The 17,133-nt window shown below is 33.1% G+C and overlaps 1 protein-coding gene and 2 long non-coding RNA genes across 4 annotated transcripts; 1 reads left to right on the top strand and 2 right to left on the bottom strand.

Annotated features, from left to right (window-relative positions):
* Nucleotides 1–3,019: 3,019 nt before the first annotated feature.
* LOC125591543 lies at nucleotides 3,020–5,402 on the bottom strand. Its single transcript, XR_007327597.1, has 5 exons — nucleotides 5,101–5,402; nucleotides 4,848–5,025; nucleotides 4,639–4,752; nucleotides 4,272–4,538; nucleotides 3,020–3,596 (listed from the first exon to the last, which is right to left on the bottom strand). It is a non-coding gene; the product is annotated as an uncharacterized LOC125591543 (long non-coding RNA).
* A 7,106-nt stretch (nucleotides 5,403–12,508) lies between these two features.
* On the top strand, nucleotides 12,509–15,244 carry LOC111202034. Its single transcript, XR_002654967.2, has 2 exons — nucleotides 12,509–14,107; nucleotides 14,717–15,244. It is a non-coding gene; the product is annotated as an uncharacterized LOC111202034 (long non-coding RNA).
* Nucleotides 14,821–16,545, bottom strand: LOC106438855 (putative F-box/kelch-repeat protein At5g03000). 2 transcript variants are annotated; one of them, XM_013880133.3, is made up of 2 exons: nucleotides 15,200–16,545; nucleotides 14,821–15,133 (listed from the first exon to the last, which is right to left on the bottom strand). In XM_013880133.3, exon 1 carries the CDS (start codon nucleotides 16,486–16,488, stop codon nucleotides 15,247–15,249), a length of 1,242 nt encoding a protein of 413 aa, XP_013735587.1. In that variant the 5' UTR covers nucleotides 16,489–16,545; the 3' UTR covers nucleotides 14,821–15,133; nucleotides 15,200–15,246. The 2 variants fall into 2 exon arrangements, with proteins under 2 accessions (XP_013735587.1, XP_013735588.1); XM_013880134.3 differs by having other exon boundaries at nucleotides 14,821–15,125.
* Between the last annotated feature and the right edge of the window lie 588 nt (nucleotides 16,546–17,133).

The following is a 17,133-nucleotide window of genomic DNA, read 5'->3' as shown; positions in this document are numbered from 1 at the left end:
TATAAAAAAGTGAAAAAATAGGTTTTAATTTACATGAACTCTCTTCGATTATAGTTTTTTTTTTTTTGTCCTATCGATTATAGTTGTTTTGGACAATATTAATAATTGCTATTATTAACAATTGTTGTTGGTTTTTTGGTATCTATGTTATAATGGGTTATTGTGGTTTCTGAATGTATTGTTATATATGATTAATTACGTTGAATATTTGACTTACAAAATAAATTTCTTAGTCTTTCTTTGTTTCTTTTGTTTGATATTTTTGCTTAAATTTGCTTATGAATTACCCTTTCGTTTCAAAATTATACATATTTAGAATTTTCACATTTTTTTAATAAAACATATTGAAATGTAGTCATAAATGCATAGTTTTTTTTTGTAATTTTATATTTCCTATATTTAAAAAAAAATAAGATTTTTAAAATGCATTTAATGTTTTGAAATTCACAATTTTTCATTATAAGTTGCAAAAATTGCATTGGAAATATAAAAATGTATCTTTTAGAAACAAATTTTTTCTCTATAATATGCATCATTTTGAAACGGAGAGAGTATGTAATTAATCGTACTAACAAGTTATTAGTAAGGCAGAAAAGGGAAAAAATAAAAAGAAAATAAAAAGAAATGGCAAAAAAGTAACAAATGTATTACTTTAAATAGACAAACTGAGCGTAACATTTATCCAAATTTAAACACATAATAGATCTTCATTTTAATTTAGAAAGATTAATTCATTCGTTTGTTGTTAATTAAAAGATACCTGAGTTATTTCTTTCTTGGTTCTAACATAATTTTTTTATTTAGAATAAACATATGTTTGAACGAAGATAATATGGAAGGCCTTCAAATTCCATTTGCTAAGCAATATTCTGTCAAATTTTGAAAATGTTGTTAAGTCTACTGCAAGCCTCTGCTTGTTTCATATTTCATATTTTTGTAGAAGTGTTACGGAAGTTAGTAATTTATGTTCTTGTACATGCCTTTTAGCTTCCCTTCAGTGACCTTGTTTTTGTCTTTTCTTCTCTATTATTCCTTCTCTCTCCTTGCTTTTGTAGCTTTTGATATTTCTTGCAACCGATGTTACTCCTTCATCTCTGCCACTTCCTTTGTTTTCTTTTCTCCTCTTTTTTCTTAATCAACTCCTCTTCCTTTTTGTTAATTTTGTTGGTTCTTCTTCTTTTGGATCTTCTTCCTTTGGCTTCTCTACTCCTCTTTTTCAGATACAAATTCCTTGACAATTGATGGAGGCTGGTCTGTCTTGACAGTCTTATTAGATTTTATGGATTAGGTCTTCTGCTCGGTGGGTTTTGGAAAAGTTCTTACACTTTTTTCACCTTTATATTCTACGGCCTTTTATGTTAAAATTGGTGGAGTTGTCTCAAGTTTCTCCCCAGTCTCTCAAAGTTCTAAATTTATTTGTTCTTGTAGCATAAGTTATCTGGAGAGGTTCCTCATCGTAGCCAAGAAGACGTCATCTAATGTTTCTAGTTCTTAAGGTACTCATTGTGTTTCACTTACATAGTAGTTACATAAATCATTGTTGTTTATTCACATATTCATAATTTATTCATCTATTTAAAGACTAATGAGTACGAAAACTACATATATGTATTCAAATTGTCTTAGATATGAGGCTTGTGCTTATGTCGGAAAAAAGCATTGCAAGGCTGCTCTATCTTTCTTTAAAGCCATTTCATATGATGCTTCTGAATCTTCTCCTCAATTGAAGAAATATTTATTTTGCAATACTTAAAAATGAAAAAGTGAATCAACAATCTAACAAAAGCAGCGGCTTCGTGCTCTCATTCATCAAGATTTATCTCCATCGAATATTTACATGAATCTTAGTTGATTGTTCGGCTGTTTCAACTCCTTGGTTTGTCAGTCTATGCAGATCTCCTCTACCCTTTGTTGAGGATGGCTATATCAACAGCACCTACTGGTGTTTTCATTTAGATTTCTGGTTTGCCTATGGTAAAGGCCTTTTCTCTAAATCTTTAGTATTGAACTCATATGTGCTCTTCTGAGTTTGGAGTTGTAGTCCTATTCTACCTTAGTAAAACCAATGTTAAAAATAAAATCTAATCAAAGACCATCTAATCTCGTAACTACATTTTATTCATTCCTTCTGGCCGACTACATTTTGTTACTTTATGTTACGAATTCAAAAGAATAATATAAAATGTAAGAGTGAAGGAATAAATTGAAAAAAAAAAAAAATCGGTTAAGAAGGAGAAAGATTATCTTCTCTACAGTATAATTCGATAATGGTGAACATTTCTCTTGTTATAAATTTGTGTTTTTGTTCTAATTTGGAGTTTCCGTATTTCCGACTATGTTCAAACTTTGTTTGTTTCTTTGTAAGTTGTAGTTGTTCCTTTTCCTCTTTGTTTTCAAAACTTTTCTTTAACTTGTGCACAATTTTTTTTATTTCTAGCAGGAATAATATCACAAATTAAACTTCACATTAGAACATAACACACAACTGAGACAAATTTGTAATTTAGATATGGTAAGAAGTGTATGACTGGCTAAAACTAATGTTAGTTCTTTTTCTCTCATTTTTAACTCTTTCTGTTCTTGATAGTCTTCGAACACCGACTCTGGTATCACTCTCAGTCCTCTGTAATACCTCATTCATCCCATTTGTGTGAAAAATCTTTGGCTTCGTCTCAGCCTTCGTTAAAGCCTAATGGACTCACCATAGCTTCTTCTGATTTCTTGTGATGAACGCCAGAGAACAGTGACACATCAGAAAAGTCTAAATAATCCTGCGATCAGAGAAAACTCAGTTTGTCTAACATAGGTCGCAGATCCAGTAGGCTGATTATATAAGTAAGCGTTGAAGCTGCATCGTTTTCTTTCCTCGCTTCGAGTCGTCACTGAGATGTCTCCGGTGGCGTTGGAAGAATGATTTCTGTCTCGGCTTCCCTTTATGCTTCATGTGAAAGCAATGTCCAAAGCAAAGTAGTGTCCTTGTTTTTTGTTTTTTTTTTTGTTTTTTTTTTGAAGTACTTCATTCATTTCAACCAACATCCATACATGATTACATCACAAATTCTCAGTCCCTAAGGATCTGCATACAAAAATAGTTTCCTAGCTTCAATCATGAATAAACCGAAGCTCTAGAATAAAGAAATCCAAGTGGCAAGAAAGGAAACAGGAGCAAAACGCGCCAGTTGCCGTGGAGAGAGAATGTCAAGTTTTGCTCTAAGCTGTCGAGAGATGTCTTCAGTTAGAGCACTGGCCGTCGAGAAGTATTGTTATGAAGTATAGCATTCCTCTCTTTCCAAATAAAATATATTTCAGCTTGGAATGCTGAGTACTGTAAGTGCAATTGAAGAACAAATGTTGTGTTGTCTCGGCCTGAGCACACAGAAGTGCTCACAGAAGACACTGATCCGGAACCGAGATTTCCTTCATTATAATCATTTATCGGGCATCGTAGCTGAGTTTTTGGCCCCGCATTTTCCAGGTCTACCACCATGTTTATGCTTCTTCTGATGAATCTTGTTGCTGAGTTTTATCTGTGAAGAAACGCAACCACCTCTGTCTTTCTTTTTTGGAGAGTTTCTAGTACATACACCAGCTAATAGCTGAAAAAAAACAAAAAGCTTTTAGAGGAATCTGTTGCAAAAATCAAGATATAAAGAAAGAACAATGATAAGACAACCACACCATATATATATATATATATATTTATGTTCTTGTCTGAAATCAAATGAAAAAGATTCAATCTTTTATCCTTTTATTATAAAAAAAAGAGAAATCATCTGTAAGAACTTTATGTATACATAAGAGAATGCATCAACATTTATAACTGGGATGTTGATCCATGTATATCTTCAAGACCTTCATAAAAGAGAAGAGGACAAACTTAATTGGTCATAGATTCTTAAATGTTTTTTTTTTGTTCTAAATTTGTATTTAGCAGATGACATCAAACCCTTAAGATGTACATCATTTGAGATTTGAAACGTGAAAGTAAAAAACAATATTCAATATAATACCAAGTCTGAACATTTCTTAGCAGAGCCGTGAATATACTTCAACCCCATTTAAAAAAAAACAATAAATTTAAAATTTGTGAACAAACATGTAGAAGAATGAGAGGAGAATGAGAGGATCTTTGAAAAATCCTTAATTCTGTTATTCTTTCTTTCCTCTGCCTATCGACTCTGTTTGTTTTACTTTGGCGTGTCAATAAAAAGTTCAAATTATATCCAATTATTATAAAAATAAAAGAGAAGAAAAGTTTTAGAAGCTGATACCACTGATTCTTAAATAGACCATTTTCTTTTGATCCTTCTCAAGTCTTCTTCCTCAGCTTATTGTTATAACAAAGAATTGTGTATTTGACACACGCCCATAAAGAATGTGGGATCATATCTTCTATAGATAACATAATGGAGTTCCACCAAACACTGACATTAATCTAACATCACCTTGAAAGAGCCAGAGACACCACGCCACACCCTATGCGAAACCAGTAAAAGGAGACTTAGTCCACTTCTTCTGGTTCTCAGCATCAGCCACAACTTCACATGTAAATCACCAACCCAATCCAAATCAACGAAGAATAAAAAACGTATGAGGAAACATATAAAATGTTAGAAGGATTAAATGCAAAACGCTAACCTGCGGTCGTAAACATCACCAAGCCTTCGACTTGTGAAATTATGTTGGTATCAAGACAAAATTTCCATAGCCAGCGCATCATTAATTTTCAGATCTATGACTTGAAATCGGATTCTGATTTTCAATCGTCAAACACAGATGCCAAAAAAAGATTGAGCAAATGTAAATTCCATGTGCACAGGAAGAACGAAAAGGAAAAGTTCACTTACTGATTGCCATTAATAAGAATCGAGGATGATGATGAAAGCTGAAACTGTCCGCCATGAAAACCCATAACCTAGCCGCCCCTTTTACATTATCGGTCTCCCAAAACCTCAGCAGCTACACCTCGTCCGTGTACAGCGACCGGCTTTGGAGTCTTGAAGGAGGAGAGAGGCGTATTCTATTCTACTCACAGAAAGTTTTAAAGATTATTATTATTGTGAGGATTGAAATGATGAAGTTTACAGGGTCAAGACTAACCTATTTATAGCTGCAGATTCACGGGTAGGAAGAAGAAGAGGTGCATTTAATGATAGATCGTTGAAGGAGTGGAGAGAAGGAGTAAAGAAGGACGTTAAAGACGACGATGAATACAGCCTGTAATGGTTTCGGTTTCCCTTTGTTGGTGAGAAGAACTCCAACAGAATCGGCACGAACGGCGGAATTCGCCAGAAATTAGTTGTAAATATTTGTCTCCTATCACCTTCCCAAAAATTCAAGGCCGGTCTAAGAAATCAGAAGTTGAAAACATCATAAACCCTAGAAACAGAAGCTTGCAATTTTTAAGACGACTACTGTTACTATCGGGCTCGAATAATATTTTCATCAGCCAACTTAATGAACGGCTCAAACCCATTTTAAAGTTAAAGTCCAAAATATAAACAAATGATAAGCTGCAATATATTTATCTGGACAAATGTCATGCTTAGAAGAGATCAATTAGTGATGTGGCAGCCTCTAAGTATAATAAGATAATATTAATTATTTTGATCCAAAAAATAAACTAACGTATTGCAGCAGTAAATAAACGACAAATCTCCAAAATAGCACATTTCTAAGTTTATGTCACAAAAATAGCCATCAAAAACTAAAATGACCAAAATAGCATTTTATCTTTTGAAAAATTTAATTTTTTTTATTTTTCAAAATTTGAAATCTTATCCCAAAACCCCACTCCCCAACACTAAACCCTAAAACCTAAACTCTAAACCCTAAATCCTAAATTCTAAACCCTAAACCCTAAATCCTAAACCCCACCCCTTAACTCTAAACCCTAAACCCTAAACCCCACCCCTAAACTCTAAACCCTAAACCCTAAACTCTAAACCCTAAACCCTAAATCTTAAACCCTAAATCATAAACCCCACCTCTTAACTCTAAATCCTAATGTCTAAATTAATTTACCATTGGGGTATAAGTGTATATTTATCTCTTTTGATAAAACATTAAGTGCTATTTTGGTCATTTTTATTCTTAGATGCTATATTTGTGACAAAAAAATTTTAGTGCTATCATAGTCATTTTCTCTTAAATAAATAGAAATGCCCTAGAGAGCTCAAAACCAAGTTTTCCTTCCAAATATAGACCCAAGGCCCAAAATTCACAAAATGTTTCATTTAATGATGGTCAATTACTATATTACCAACAATGTTAATTTAACTTAAATTATATAATAACAAAATCAAAATATTTTGAAAACTTGATAAAGATTTCCACGAAGACAAAGTTGTGCCGTCTTCTCCGCATCGCCTCCATCGTCATCTCCGTTGTGTCTCCGTCGTCGTCTCCAGTCTCCGCATCGCGCCATCGTCGTCTCTGCATCGCGCCATCGTCGTCTCCGCATCGTCGTCTCCGAATTGCGCCATCGTCGTTTCCGTATCGCGCCATCGTCATCTCCGATCCCTCATCGTCTCCTCATCATCTCCGATCTGCCGCCGTCTCCACATCTCATTATTTCGTGTCTCCGCATCGGATCAAGGTATCATCATTTCATGTTCATTATAACTTGATGATTTGTTACTGTGATTAGATTTCTAGTTGTTTTGAAATTTAAAATTGGATTGTCGTCATCTTCATCTTCTAGACTCACAATTTTTTGAGTTGTTTTGGAATATTTAGTTAAATGTCTCTGTGGTTGATTATTTTGAGATTTGGTTTTGATATTTTTAACAGATTTTCGAAATATGGTTGAAGTTTTTTGTGTTTGTGGGGAATAGAGTTCAAAGGAATCTTTTCAGTGGGAGTTCTATGTTGATAAGAATATGACTGCATCGTTTATTCACTTAGAAGAAGATCTTCAGTATTTTTTTGGAATATTTAGTTAAATGTCTTTGTGGTTGATCATTTTGAGATTTGGTTTTGATATTTTTAACAGATTTTCGAAATATGGTTGAAGTTTTTTTTGTGTTTGTGGAGAATGGAGTTTAAAGGAATATTTCCAGTGGGAGTTCTCGGTTGATAAGAATATGACTACATCCTTTATTCACTTAGAAGAAGATCTTCAGTATGAAGATTTGCTGAAGATGGTTTCTGAAGATTTCCGTATTCAAGAGGAAGCTATAACTTTGATCTATGGAATTTTTTTAGAGTTAAAAAGTATTGTTGAAGATTTTCTCCCAATCTCCATAGAAAATACTCGTAAACTCAAAAGTTTCATCGACAAGATTAGAGCTTTTCATGGAATATGTTGGTTGTGTGTTAAGGTTTGTTATTTTATATCAACTAAGTACTATTAAGGATAGTTGTCCTAATTATATACTAAACCTTCCAAAACAATTTGAATCATGCAAGTTATTATTTCTGGAAGCATATCCAGAAATTATCACATGTTTTCCAATTTTATCGTATATAATTTAGGTTTAAGTAAATTTATGTGTTTGACTTAACAAATGATTCTCCTCAGCCTAGCGTCTAAACCAATATTCTTACTAAACCTTAAAGTCACTAAGTTTTTTTTATCTAAGTTCATTTTTAAGTTTAAACATTGCTAGATCCAAAAATTACCAAATGCTTTCCAATCATCTATAACATTTTTTCTATTTTTTTTTGTTTTGTAAAGTCATCCAGAATATGTAAAATGCTTTCTTGTTACATTCAGAAATCTAAAAAATATCAATAAGCAACATAAATCTCCAACTGTTTTGCCTTGGGTCTTCTGATACTTCAGCTCAGGCCGTGTTAGTCTGAGAGATAATGATTTCCCAGCGTGTTACTATCCTGCGTAAACAAGTAAAAAAAATTCAAATTTGTTAACATCGAATTTTTTAGAAAGTTTTCCGTGTTATTCTGAAAAGTAATGATTTCCCAGCGTGTTACTATCCTGCGTAAACAAGTAAAAAAAAATTCAAATTTGTTAACATCGAATTTTTTAGAAAATTTTCTGAAACTATACAAATCCCTGCTGAAAATTAAAAAAAATGACATAGTATCACAGGCACAAGAAATTGTCTAGAAATGTCATAAGCAAATTCACGAGCCTACCAAAAGATATCAATATGCGTAAGCCAAACAAGTAATCAAGCACAAAGTTTCTCAAATTTGTTAATATCTGATTTTCTGGAAAGCTTTCCTGAAACTAAACAAATCCTTCCTAAAATTAACAAAACAACACAGTTTCACAGCCACAAGCAAGAGATTAACAATGTCATAAGCAAATTCACGAGCATACCAAAGATATTAATATGTGTAAGCCAAACAAGTAACCAAGCAAAAAGTTTCTCAAATTCGTTAATATCGGATTTTCTAGAAAGCTTTCCTGACCTAAACAAATACTTCTTAAAATTAACAAAACCACACAGTTTCACAAGCACAAGCAAGCCACAAGCGATTAACAATGTCATAAGCAAATTCACGAGCCTACCAAAGATATCAATATGCGTAAGCCAAACAAGTAACCAAGCAAAACGTTTTTCAAATTTATTAATATCAGATTTTCTGGAAAGCTATCTTGAAACTACACAAATCATTCCTGAAATTAATAAAACCACACAGTTTCACAAGCACAAGCAAGCGACTAACAATTTCATAAGCAAATTCACGAACCTACCAAAAATATCAATATTTAAGATATATAATATTCCATTTATTCCAAGGTTTGTCAAAAGACTAGACACACTTGTCTCTTCCAGTATTTAAGATATATAATACTCCATTTATTCATGTAAACTTAAAACATGCGTCCTCTCCTTTACTTGTTATCATTTTTTTACTTTCCAAAAATAAAAAGCATTACATATTGCAGTATCTGAAGACCAACTCTAAGAATCAAAGGTCTCTTCTCACTAGATTCCTTGATCATATAAGAAACATGAATATCAAAAATTCAAAATTTCTTACATAAAAGCAAAATCACGAGCTCATCTTCCTATGTAAGCCAAAATTGTCTGTAGATGAAGCTTTCTGAAATTCATTATTTGTAACTCTGATTATGCTCTCTCTGTTCAATTCAAACAACAAAACAAGCTTAAATGTATCATCCAAAGAACAACAACACGAAAGTCCCAAATCTCAATTTGAAAACCCTAAGTAAACTTGGGCTTTTCTTTGTACACCATTGATAAAAATGATTGAAATATACCGATTCACAGTTCGATGTTATAACGAATTATGAAGACTTTTGTTTCATTTAGGCTGTTATTAAAGAAATTTCCGAATTTTTTGAAGCATTTTCAGTAATTTTATTAAAAAAGTGTTAAATCCTGAATTTTCTTCAATAACAGCCTAAATGAAACAAAAGTCGTCATAATTCATTACAAACTGCGTAGGAACATTTCGTACTTGCCCAAGTCAACATTAATAGTAAACAAAGTTTAAAAACATAGTCTAAGCTAAACAAGAAATTTAATGCTGCTTATGCCCGCCCCCGAGGATCACCAAGCAGTTGTATCTATTTCCGAGGCGGTCAGGAATGAGTATGAAATGTTCACTTTCTCTAACCTTCCTTGAAATCTTTACTTCTGCTTGATTCGGCTTGAATGACGTCTCCTTTGATGGCTCTGTGTCAGTCTGCGAAAATCAGGAAGACTATCATGATTATGTACAAAAGCTTCCAAAACTACTTGAAAACTCCAATTGTAAAACAAGAATAAGCACATTAGGTGAAAAATATTCATTTTTCAGCCTATAAGGCAAAAGAAAACTATAAAAGTTTTTTTCAGAATAAATCTTACCTCATTGTCAAGTTATTTTTCTGCTTGTTTTGGATTGGATGGGGCCTCATTCGATGACTCTGTCTCATTCTGGAAAAATCAAAAAGGATATCATGATTATATACAAAAGCTTCCAGAACTACATAAAAACTCTAAGTGTAAAATAAGATTTGAGCTTATACGTGTTGTGTCTCATTAGGGGGAAGAAACTTGAGTCCTAGTCTGTGGAGACAATGGAGAGCCAAGTGTCGCATTCGATGACTCTGTCTTTCTACAAAAACAAAATCAAGAAGGCTGTCATGATTATGTACAAAAGCTTAAAAACTACTTGAAACTCCAAGTGTAAAACAAGATTTGAGCATATATGTGTTGTGTCATATTAGGAGAAAAAACTTGAGTCCCAGTCTGTGGAGACAATGGAAAGGCAAGTGTTTCATTCGATGGCTCTGTCTCATTCTGCAAAAAAAAATCAGGAAGGCTATCATGATAATGTATAAATGCTTCCAAAACGTTTTGTTCTGACGAAATCAATGTTATGAGTTGAACAAATTGTATTGAGTTTTTGTTTCTATGTTCAGATAGTACCAGAGAAGTGCAAATATGAAATTTCAAGCCTTATCGACTAATTCTCTATACGACTCAGCTTAAGATACTATGTTCTGAATGCTAACTTATTTTTATGTATGTTCCTAACAAGAAAAAGCTATAAATTTTAGAGGAACAAGAGAACTACAACATCGACACACACATGTTTGAAACAATATCATATCACCCAATCTACCTGGATGACACAATCAGACCAAAAATTTGAATCTGAGAGAAATAAAGCATTGGTCAAAGAAGAACTAGGAACATCAAAGATTCAAAATGGCTTACCAAAAAGTAAGGTCACGAACTCGTCTTCTTCCATAAGCCAAGTTCTGTAAATGAAACTTCCTGAGATTCTTTCTTTGTAATTTTGACTATGTTCTCTCGGTTTGATTTGAACAACAAACAAGCTCAAATCTATTATATGAAGAACTACAAATTGAAACCCCCAAATTTCAATTCGACCCGAAATTTTTGAATTGAGATTGAAATTTTTCTTTGTAAACCATTGTCAATATTGATTGAAACATACCGATACACAGCTCGTTTCGTCGACATGGAGGGATAATCACCGCTTCGTTCCTCGCCGGACTTCAACAGCTCGTCGCCGGAAGTGACTCGTCGCCGGAGATTACTTCATATTTTTTGGTGGAGACAATATTACAGTTGAAAGAAGGGCATTATAGTCTTTAGTTCTATTAATGAAGGCTATTATTCTGATTTCCAATTTGAGAGGATACATTTGAGACAAAAACTTAAAAATGATTATTTAGGAAAATAGCCCTTAAATAAATTTTATTAAATAAATTAACCTTTTAGATATTATTCCATAACTATCTATCCGATAAATAAATACTTATATAGCAATGATATTATCCTAAGTTACTAAACAATGACCCTATATTACATTCCGGTTGAAAATAATAAATACTAACCATGCAAATCCTAAACCCCTGTGTACCTATATTATATTATATTTTATTTGCCTTTTTATATTATGATATGACACTTACAGGAGAAGGTATATTGAATTGTTAAGTAACTTAGGATTTACAATGTGATTTAAGTTTTGTTTGATTTTTTATTTCAAAATAAATAATAACGTTCAGAACTTTGAGATATTTTCAAAATATGTATATTTTCAGAATAGGTTTGTAAAAAGAATAATATTTAGCAAATATATCTAATGTTAAAATATACACAACTCTACACTCTTCAATTATTCTCACTGTCTTTCATTTGTCACTAAAAAAACTGACTTTTAAAATACAATAGTATTTATGATAACAAATGCTTAATAATTATATTTAGGTACGGAATGTATAGTTATAGAAATTAAACTTATAAATATATGTAACCTATACTAATTTATTTGAAAAAAACAGTTCCGCGTTTTTAAAGCGCGGATCAGAATCTAATTATATTTAAAAAACCTTTTCAAAATTATAACGAGAGAAAAAGTTTTTCTTAAATAAAACTAATCTATTTGGTACTTTTTTAGTAATCAGTGATCCGGTAAGACTTAAATTGTTCGAAAGTCTTGAAAAACAACAACATCCAATTATATCGCTTCCACTAAATACTCTAAAAATTTGAGCAAAAAAATCATATAAAAACTTAGACCATGCTCATTATCTATACTGTTAATTTAGACTAGATGTTTTTCTGCACCATGTGCAGTGATAAAAGTTTACATTATATTTTAAAAAATTTGTTAATATTTTATATTTTATTGTTTTGAACTAATATTTTAATAAAAATACTAAATACTAATTTAGTTAAACATAGAATTACAATAAAATAAAAAATTTTGATTTACTTAAAATAATTTCAAGTTATATTTAAAATTATATTTTACAAAGATATTCATTTATTTATTTTGGTTAAGATAAATTAAATTAACTTGTATACAGTAAAATTGATACAAATTTTTTTATAACTTTTTTTTTACAAAAATAAACACTAAACTATGAACTAATTACTACCGGTTCAGATAATATTTTTTTTATAATTATTAAAAAATAAATAAAAAATAATTCCTAAAATTTGTAGATATCAAAAATAAACAAATGATATCACGATTAAAAATTAAATTTTTAAAAAGGATTGTATAACATTTTGAAAATATTTTTTAATAATAAAATTTTTATGATTATAAAAATATATTTAAATACTATTTAGAAATTTTAAAATCTTTTATATTTCCATTGTCATATTATGTAATGACATATTTGAATAGATTTATTTTAATGATGATTTATGAGTTATTACCATATTATCAAAACTTACCAAAAATTGAAATTAACACTAAATGTTGTTGTCCATGTCACTTTTAACCATAAACCGTGTCATTAATTTTATTATTTCATGTCACATTTTTGTGGTGAAATTGATTGTGGAGATGACATGCGTGAAATCACTTCACAAATAACGTCTAGACGATTCTTATATTTATCTATTGATAAAAAAATTTCTTTTAACTTTTGGAACTTCTCATAATTCTATCATTTACTATACACACGCTTTTTATACATCATACTTAATATTGACTGATTACTTAATTTAAACAGATATTCTTTTAAACCATACTTTGGTTTTCAAATACAAATAAAGAAAAATACAAAGAATCGCAACAATACAAATAAAGAACAATTTAATATTCATTTTTTTATATAAATGTAAGCAATATTATATTGTAAAAGCTTTTTATTCTCCAAAATTCTCGTGTTGTCGTTATAGCAAACTTGTTTTTTTTATATTATAGCATAAAACTAAAATCAGTGATTTTGAAATATTTTTAAACTTCTTCATTTTTAGGTACCAAATATTGTAACAAGTTTTATATATTTTTTTTTTGATTTTGCGTGGTAAAATTTTGACTATTAAATATATTATCGGATTAGGAACTTGGATTTGTTAGGATAAATTGGATGGATATTGTTAAGAAATTTTATGATCTAATCTATTTATGTTATACACTGTAGAAGCTTTTGTTTTTGAAACATTTTGTAATAAAAAAAAACAAAATATTTGTAGACATTCAAAATGTTACATCATTAAACTATATATATAATATATATACAGTGAAACGTCTATAAATTAATAATGTTGGGTTTAGAGCAAAACTATAAATTTTTTTATTAATATATAGAGATATTAATTTATAGATATACTAATTAAATCAAAAATTCGATTTGAGACTATAAAATATAGAGATTTTCGGTTTATATTAATTTTCAGATTTTTCAGATCTCGGCGTTTCTTCCAAGTTGACTCAGTGGGAGTCCTCCTCCTTAGTCGGTGTGACTTTCGGCGGAGATTGGTAGGTTTCTCCGGTTCTCCGGAAGCATCGTTTTCATCCTGGGCCCTACATCCCAGCGCCGGCGATGGATCTCCGGTCTCGTCCGGTGTTTGCTGTTCCGGTTATCGTTGCTGTCATCGGGTCCGCTTTCAGTGTATTTTGGCGTTGGAGCGAGTATCGAGTCCGGTGGTGGCGGTTTGTTTACATCCGCCGCCTACCACATTGAAGCTGTGCCTTTCCACTTCAATGTAATCTCTTCTTCTCCTCTGTCCTCTGTGAACCTGAGTTGCGATGCCTTGGCCTGCTCTGCTCTCGTATGTGGATCTCGGATTGGTGTTGGCTGTAACATGAGCGGTATGAGGCAAGAGTTGGTCCCTGGTTCTGTGTCAATCAGTCTTGGTTGATGGGTTCGGCATTGTCTGGATACCGAGTCTGCTTTTGCTCGTCTTGGGTCAGTTCTTGAGCACCTAACTATTCTCTTGGGGACTTACTTAACTTATGTTTTCCTCCAATTGTTTTGGCTTGCTTACTTTTGTTTGTGCTGTTTAGATTTATTTTTGTTTTCTGCTACAACTTACCTCTGTATCTTCTGTCACAAATGGAAAATTGGTAATAATACTTAAACATTTTACCCAAAAAAAAATTATATTGATTGATAGCTTGTTATATTGAGAACTATTATTTTAGTGTTCAACGTGGCTACATCGAGTATGTACCGATATCTTCTACTCCATGTAGCCATGTAGAAGAAGATATCGTATAATCAAAGAGTAAGAAGACAACATACTGTATTTTTGAAGTACAAATGAACCTTCTCCTATTTTTGCTGTAACCGTTTTTTCCTCCATAACTTTTTGGCTAATCTTAGAATTGAGTTTTTGATTTCGTTGACCATGCCTAGATTTATAATAATGAGGTTCATAATCAGTTTTAGTTCGAGAATAGAGAGGACAATACGATACAAGTACTGTATGATATCTTTAATATGCCTTTTGTTCTTCTCAACATCTAAACAAGAGCACTAATGTACTTTCGAAACTTGGAATCCCTTGGTTTTCAGATACATATACAGGCTAGGCCATCATGACTTGGTCATAATATTTGGAGCAAGACTCATTTGCACTGTTTTGGCTTGCACTCACGAATAGCTGCGACCCCACCAAATGAGCTTCATAATTTTTCTTTCTTACACTTATTAGCATTATTGTTTCTTTTTGATACAGGTTTTACAAAATTATCATGGAAAATACTTGTTGATTTGTTTAGTTGCAGAGATCATCTCTGTACTAACTAAAATTTTGACTCTCTTTGTCTTCTGCACAAAACACAACACAGCGACCAAATGGTATTATTTCTCTTCTCTTCACTCAGATATCTCTACCTCAGGGGACTTGTCTTGTTGCTTCTCAAGTGATATCAAGATCATCAACTTTGAGGGCACGATCTTTGATGGGGGAGGAGTATTAACACTAAACACCTTGTATGACAAAACTATGAGTTGTATAATGTATATCTTTGTATAATGTATATCTAGTCCACTTACATTGTTGTTGGCTTGGAAATTTTCAAAGTAGAGTTGAGAGGGAGATTTCAAAGATTGAAGGATAGAGAATATAAAATTTTACAGTGACGAGGCCGATGTAGAGGATAATCGATCGTTGTGACGGCTTCGGACCACTCAACAGTTCCCCAAATCTCGCCAGTTTCTTTGCGCCTTTGTAAAGAGATCTCTGCACACCAAATCTCCCATTTCCTATTAGCAGGAGAGTCCCAGAAGAGTAACATGTTGGGACCAGAGTTGCTCAGTTTGTGACCGGGAAATATACCGTCAAGGTGTAGGGATGGCAAACCCCAACCATAATTGACCACTTTGGAGGCACAAAGGGTGCCCCTTAGATCCTCCAAGCCCATAACTTGTCTCCACTTCATCCCAACCGCGGACTCCTCCAAATCACTTGCCTCACACCACAATATCCACCCACCGGTTACACAAGAGTAGATGACATTGTCGATCACATGCCAACCCTTTCTAAGTTCGTTGGTATCCGAGTTCCCTGTTTTCCATATGCCTTGACTCGGAATGTAAAGCAGTCCATCACCTTTGTCATTCAAACCGAAAATCTTCTTTGTCTTCTCCTCCTCTATCAGTGCGATTTCGTGCATTAAGGCCGAAGAGGAGTTCAGATCATCTGGCGGAGGAGGCAAGGCATCCCAAGTCTGCGTCTTTGGATCAAAAACCTCCACTGCCCAATTTGGTTTCTTGCAACCTCCAAAAACGTATATCTTCCCGTCCACCACGCCAGCTGCAGCAGAAGCTCGAGCGAACCCCATGGAGGGGAGATTGGTCCACGTATGAGATCGGCAATCCAGGAAAAAGACCCTGGATGATCGCTTCCTGCCAATCATCCCACCAATCACATAGATACCCCAACCATGGGCCACCACGGAAGATGCTTCAGGAGGCTGATACAAGTGTGGCCGGATCTGAAGCAGCCGACTAGGATGATTTACGGGGGCTTTTGGGTAGAAGCCGAACCAGCGTGCGAACGGGTCTGAAGGGATGCTTAAACACAAATAGATGCAGTGTTCGGTGCAACCCATTAGGGATCGGGCTTGGTATAACTCCGGGGAAAGCATTAGAGAGCGGTGCAGCTTGGAGACCAGATATAAGGATCCGTGGTCCAATCTTGGGACAAAGGCCAAGCAATTCATTACGATTTCATCTGGCAACACAGATAACTTACATGCCTGCTGCGGACAGTAGTTCCTCTGTTTCTTCCTACAATTCCTCTTCATCGTGCTTTGTTTTGCTTTCCCATAAACTGACATCATGTTTGTTTGTTTTTTCCAAGAGAAAAGCACTTGCTCCAACTTGTTTATAAAGGGTACTCTGAATACTAATTCTATCCGAACAAGGAACAAAACTATAATATTTACTTTTTTTTTTTATGTTTGTTTCCTTTTTCTTTCTCAATAAGATTTACCCTATCAATAATTGAGATTTTTTAACTTTTTCTTTTATCTAACTTACGACCACCAGATCCGTTTTTGTTGTTTAATACCGTACTCCTTTTTTTCGTTTTTTCCTAATAAAGTTTTTCACTTGCGACATTGTGCTCCCCGCATTAAAAGAGTTCAGAAATTCGAAGAAGCTATAAGACTTTACCTTTTTACAACAACTATCATGTTCGTTTCTTAGTCGCCCCGTCAGATGGCTGCGTCAAAAAAATACTCTGTGACAGAGACAAAAATAACAAAATCGGAGACGCAGAAAATCCAAAGTAGTGGCTAATACATTGTCAGAAACGCAGAAACTTCGACGCTGCTTTATTCTACGTCCGTTATACTGGCTACTAGTTGCCGCAGTGACTGGAAATCAGTGAATCGTGCTTCACAAGTGATGCGTGTTTCTGTCATTAATGACTTAATTTTTTGACGCAACCGCCGGAGTCAGCGTCGAAGAAACGAACAAGGCTT

Source organism: Brassica napus, chromosome C8, assembly GCF_020379485.1.
Source record: "Brassica napus cultivar Da-Ae chromosome C8, Da-Ae, whole genome shotgun sequence".
NCBI lineage: Eukaryota > Viridiplantae > Streptophyta > Magnoliopsida > Brassicales > Brassicaceae > Brassica > Brassica napus.
Note: the sequence above shows the minus strand (reverse complement) of the source record. Positions and strands in the feature narration are given on the sequence as shown.

What these genes read in the sequence shown, in the direction of transcription:
- LOC106438855 (XM_013880133.3), bottom strand. Translation starts at nt 16,488, where the DNA reads ATGATGTCAGTTTATGGGAAAGCAAAACAAAGCACGATGAAGAGGAAT.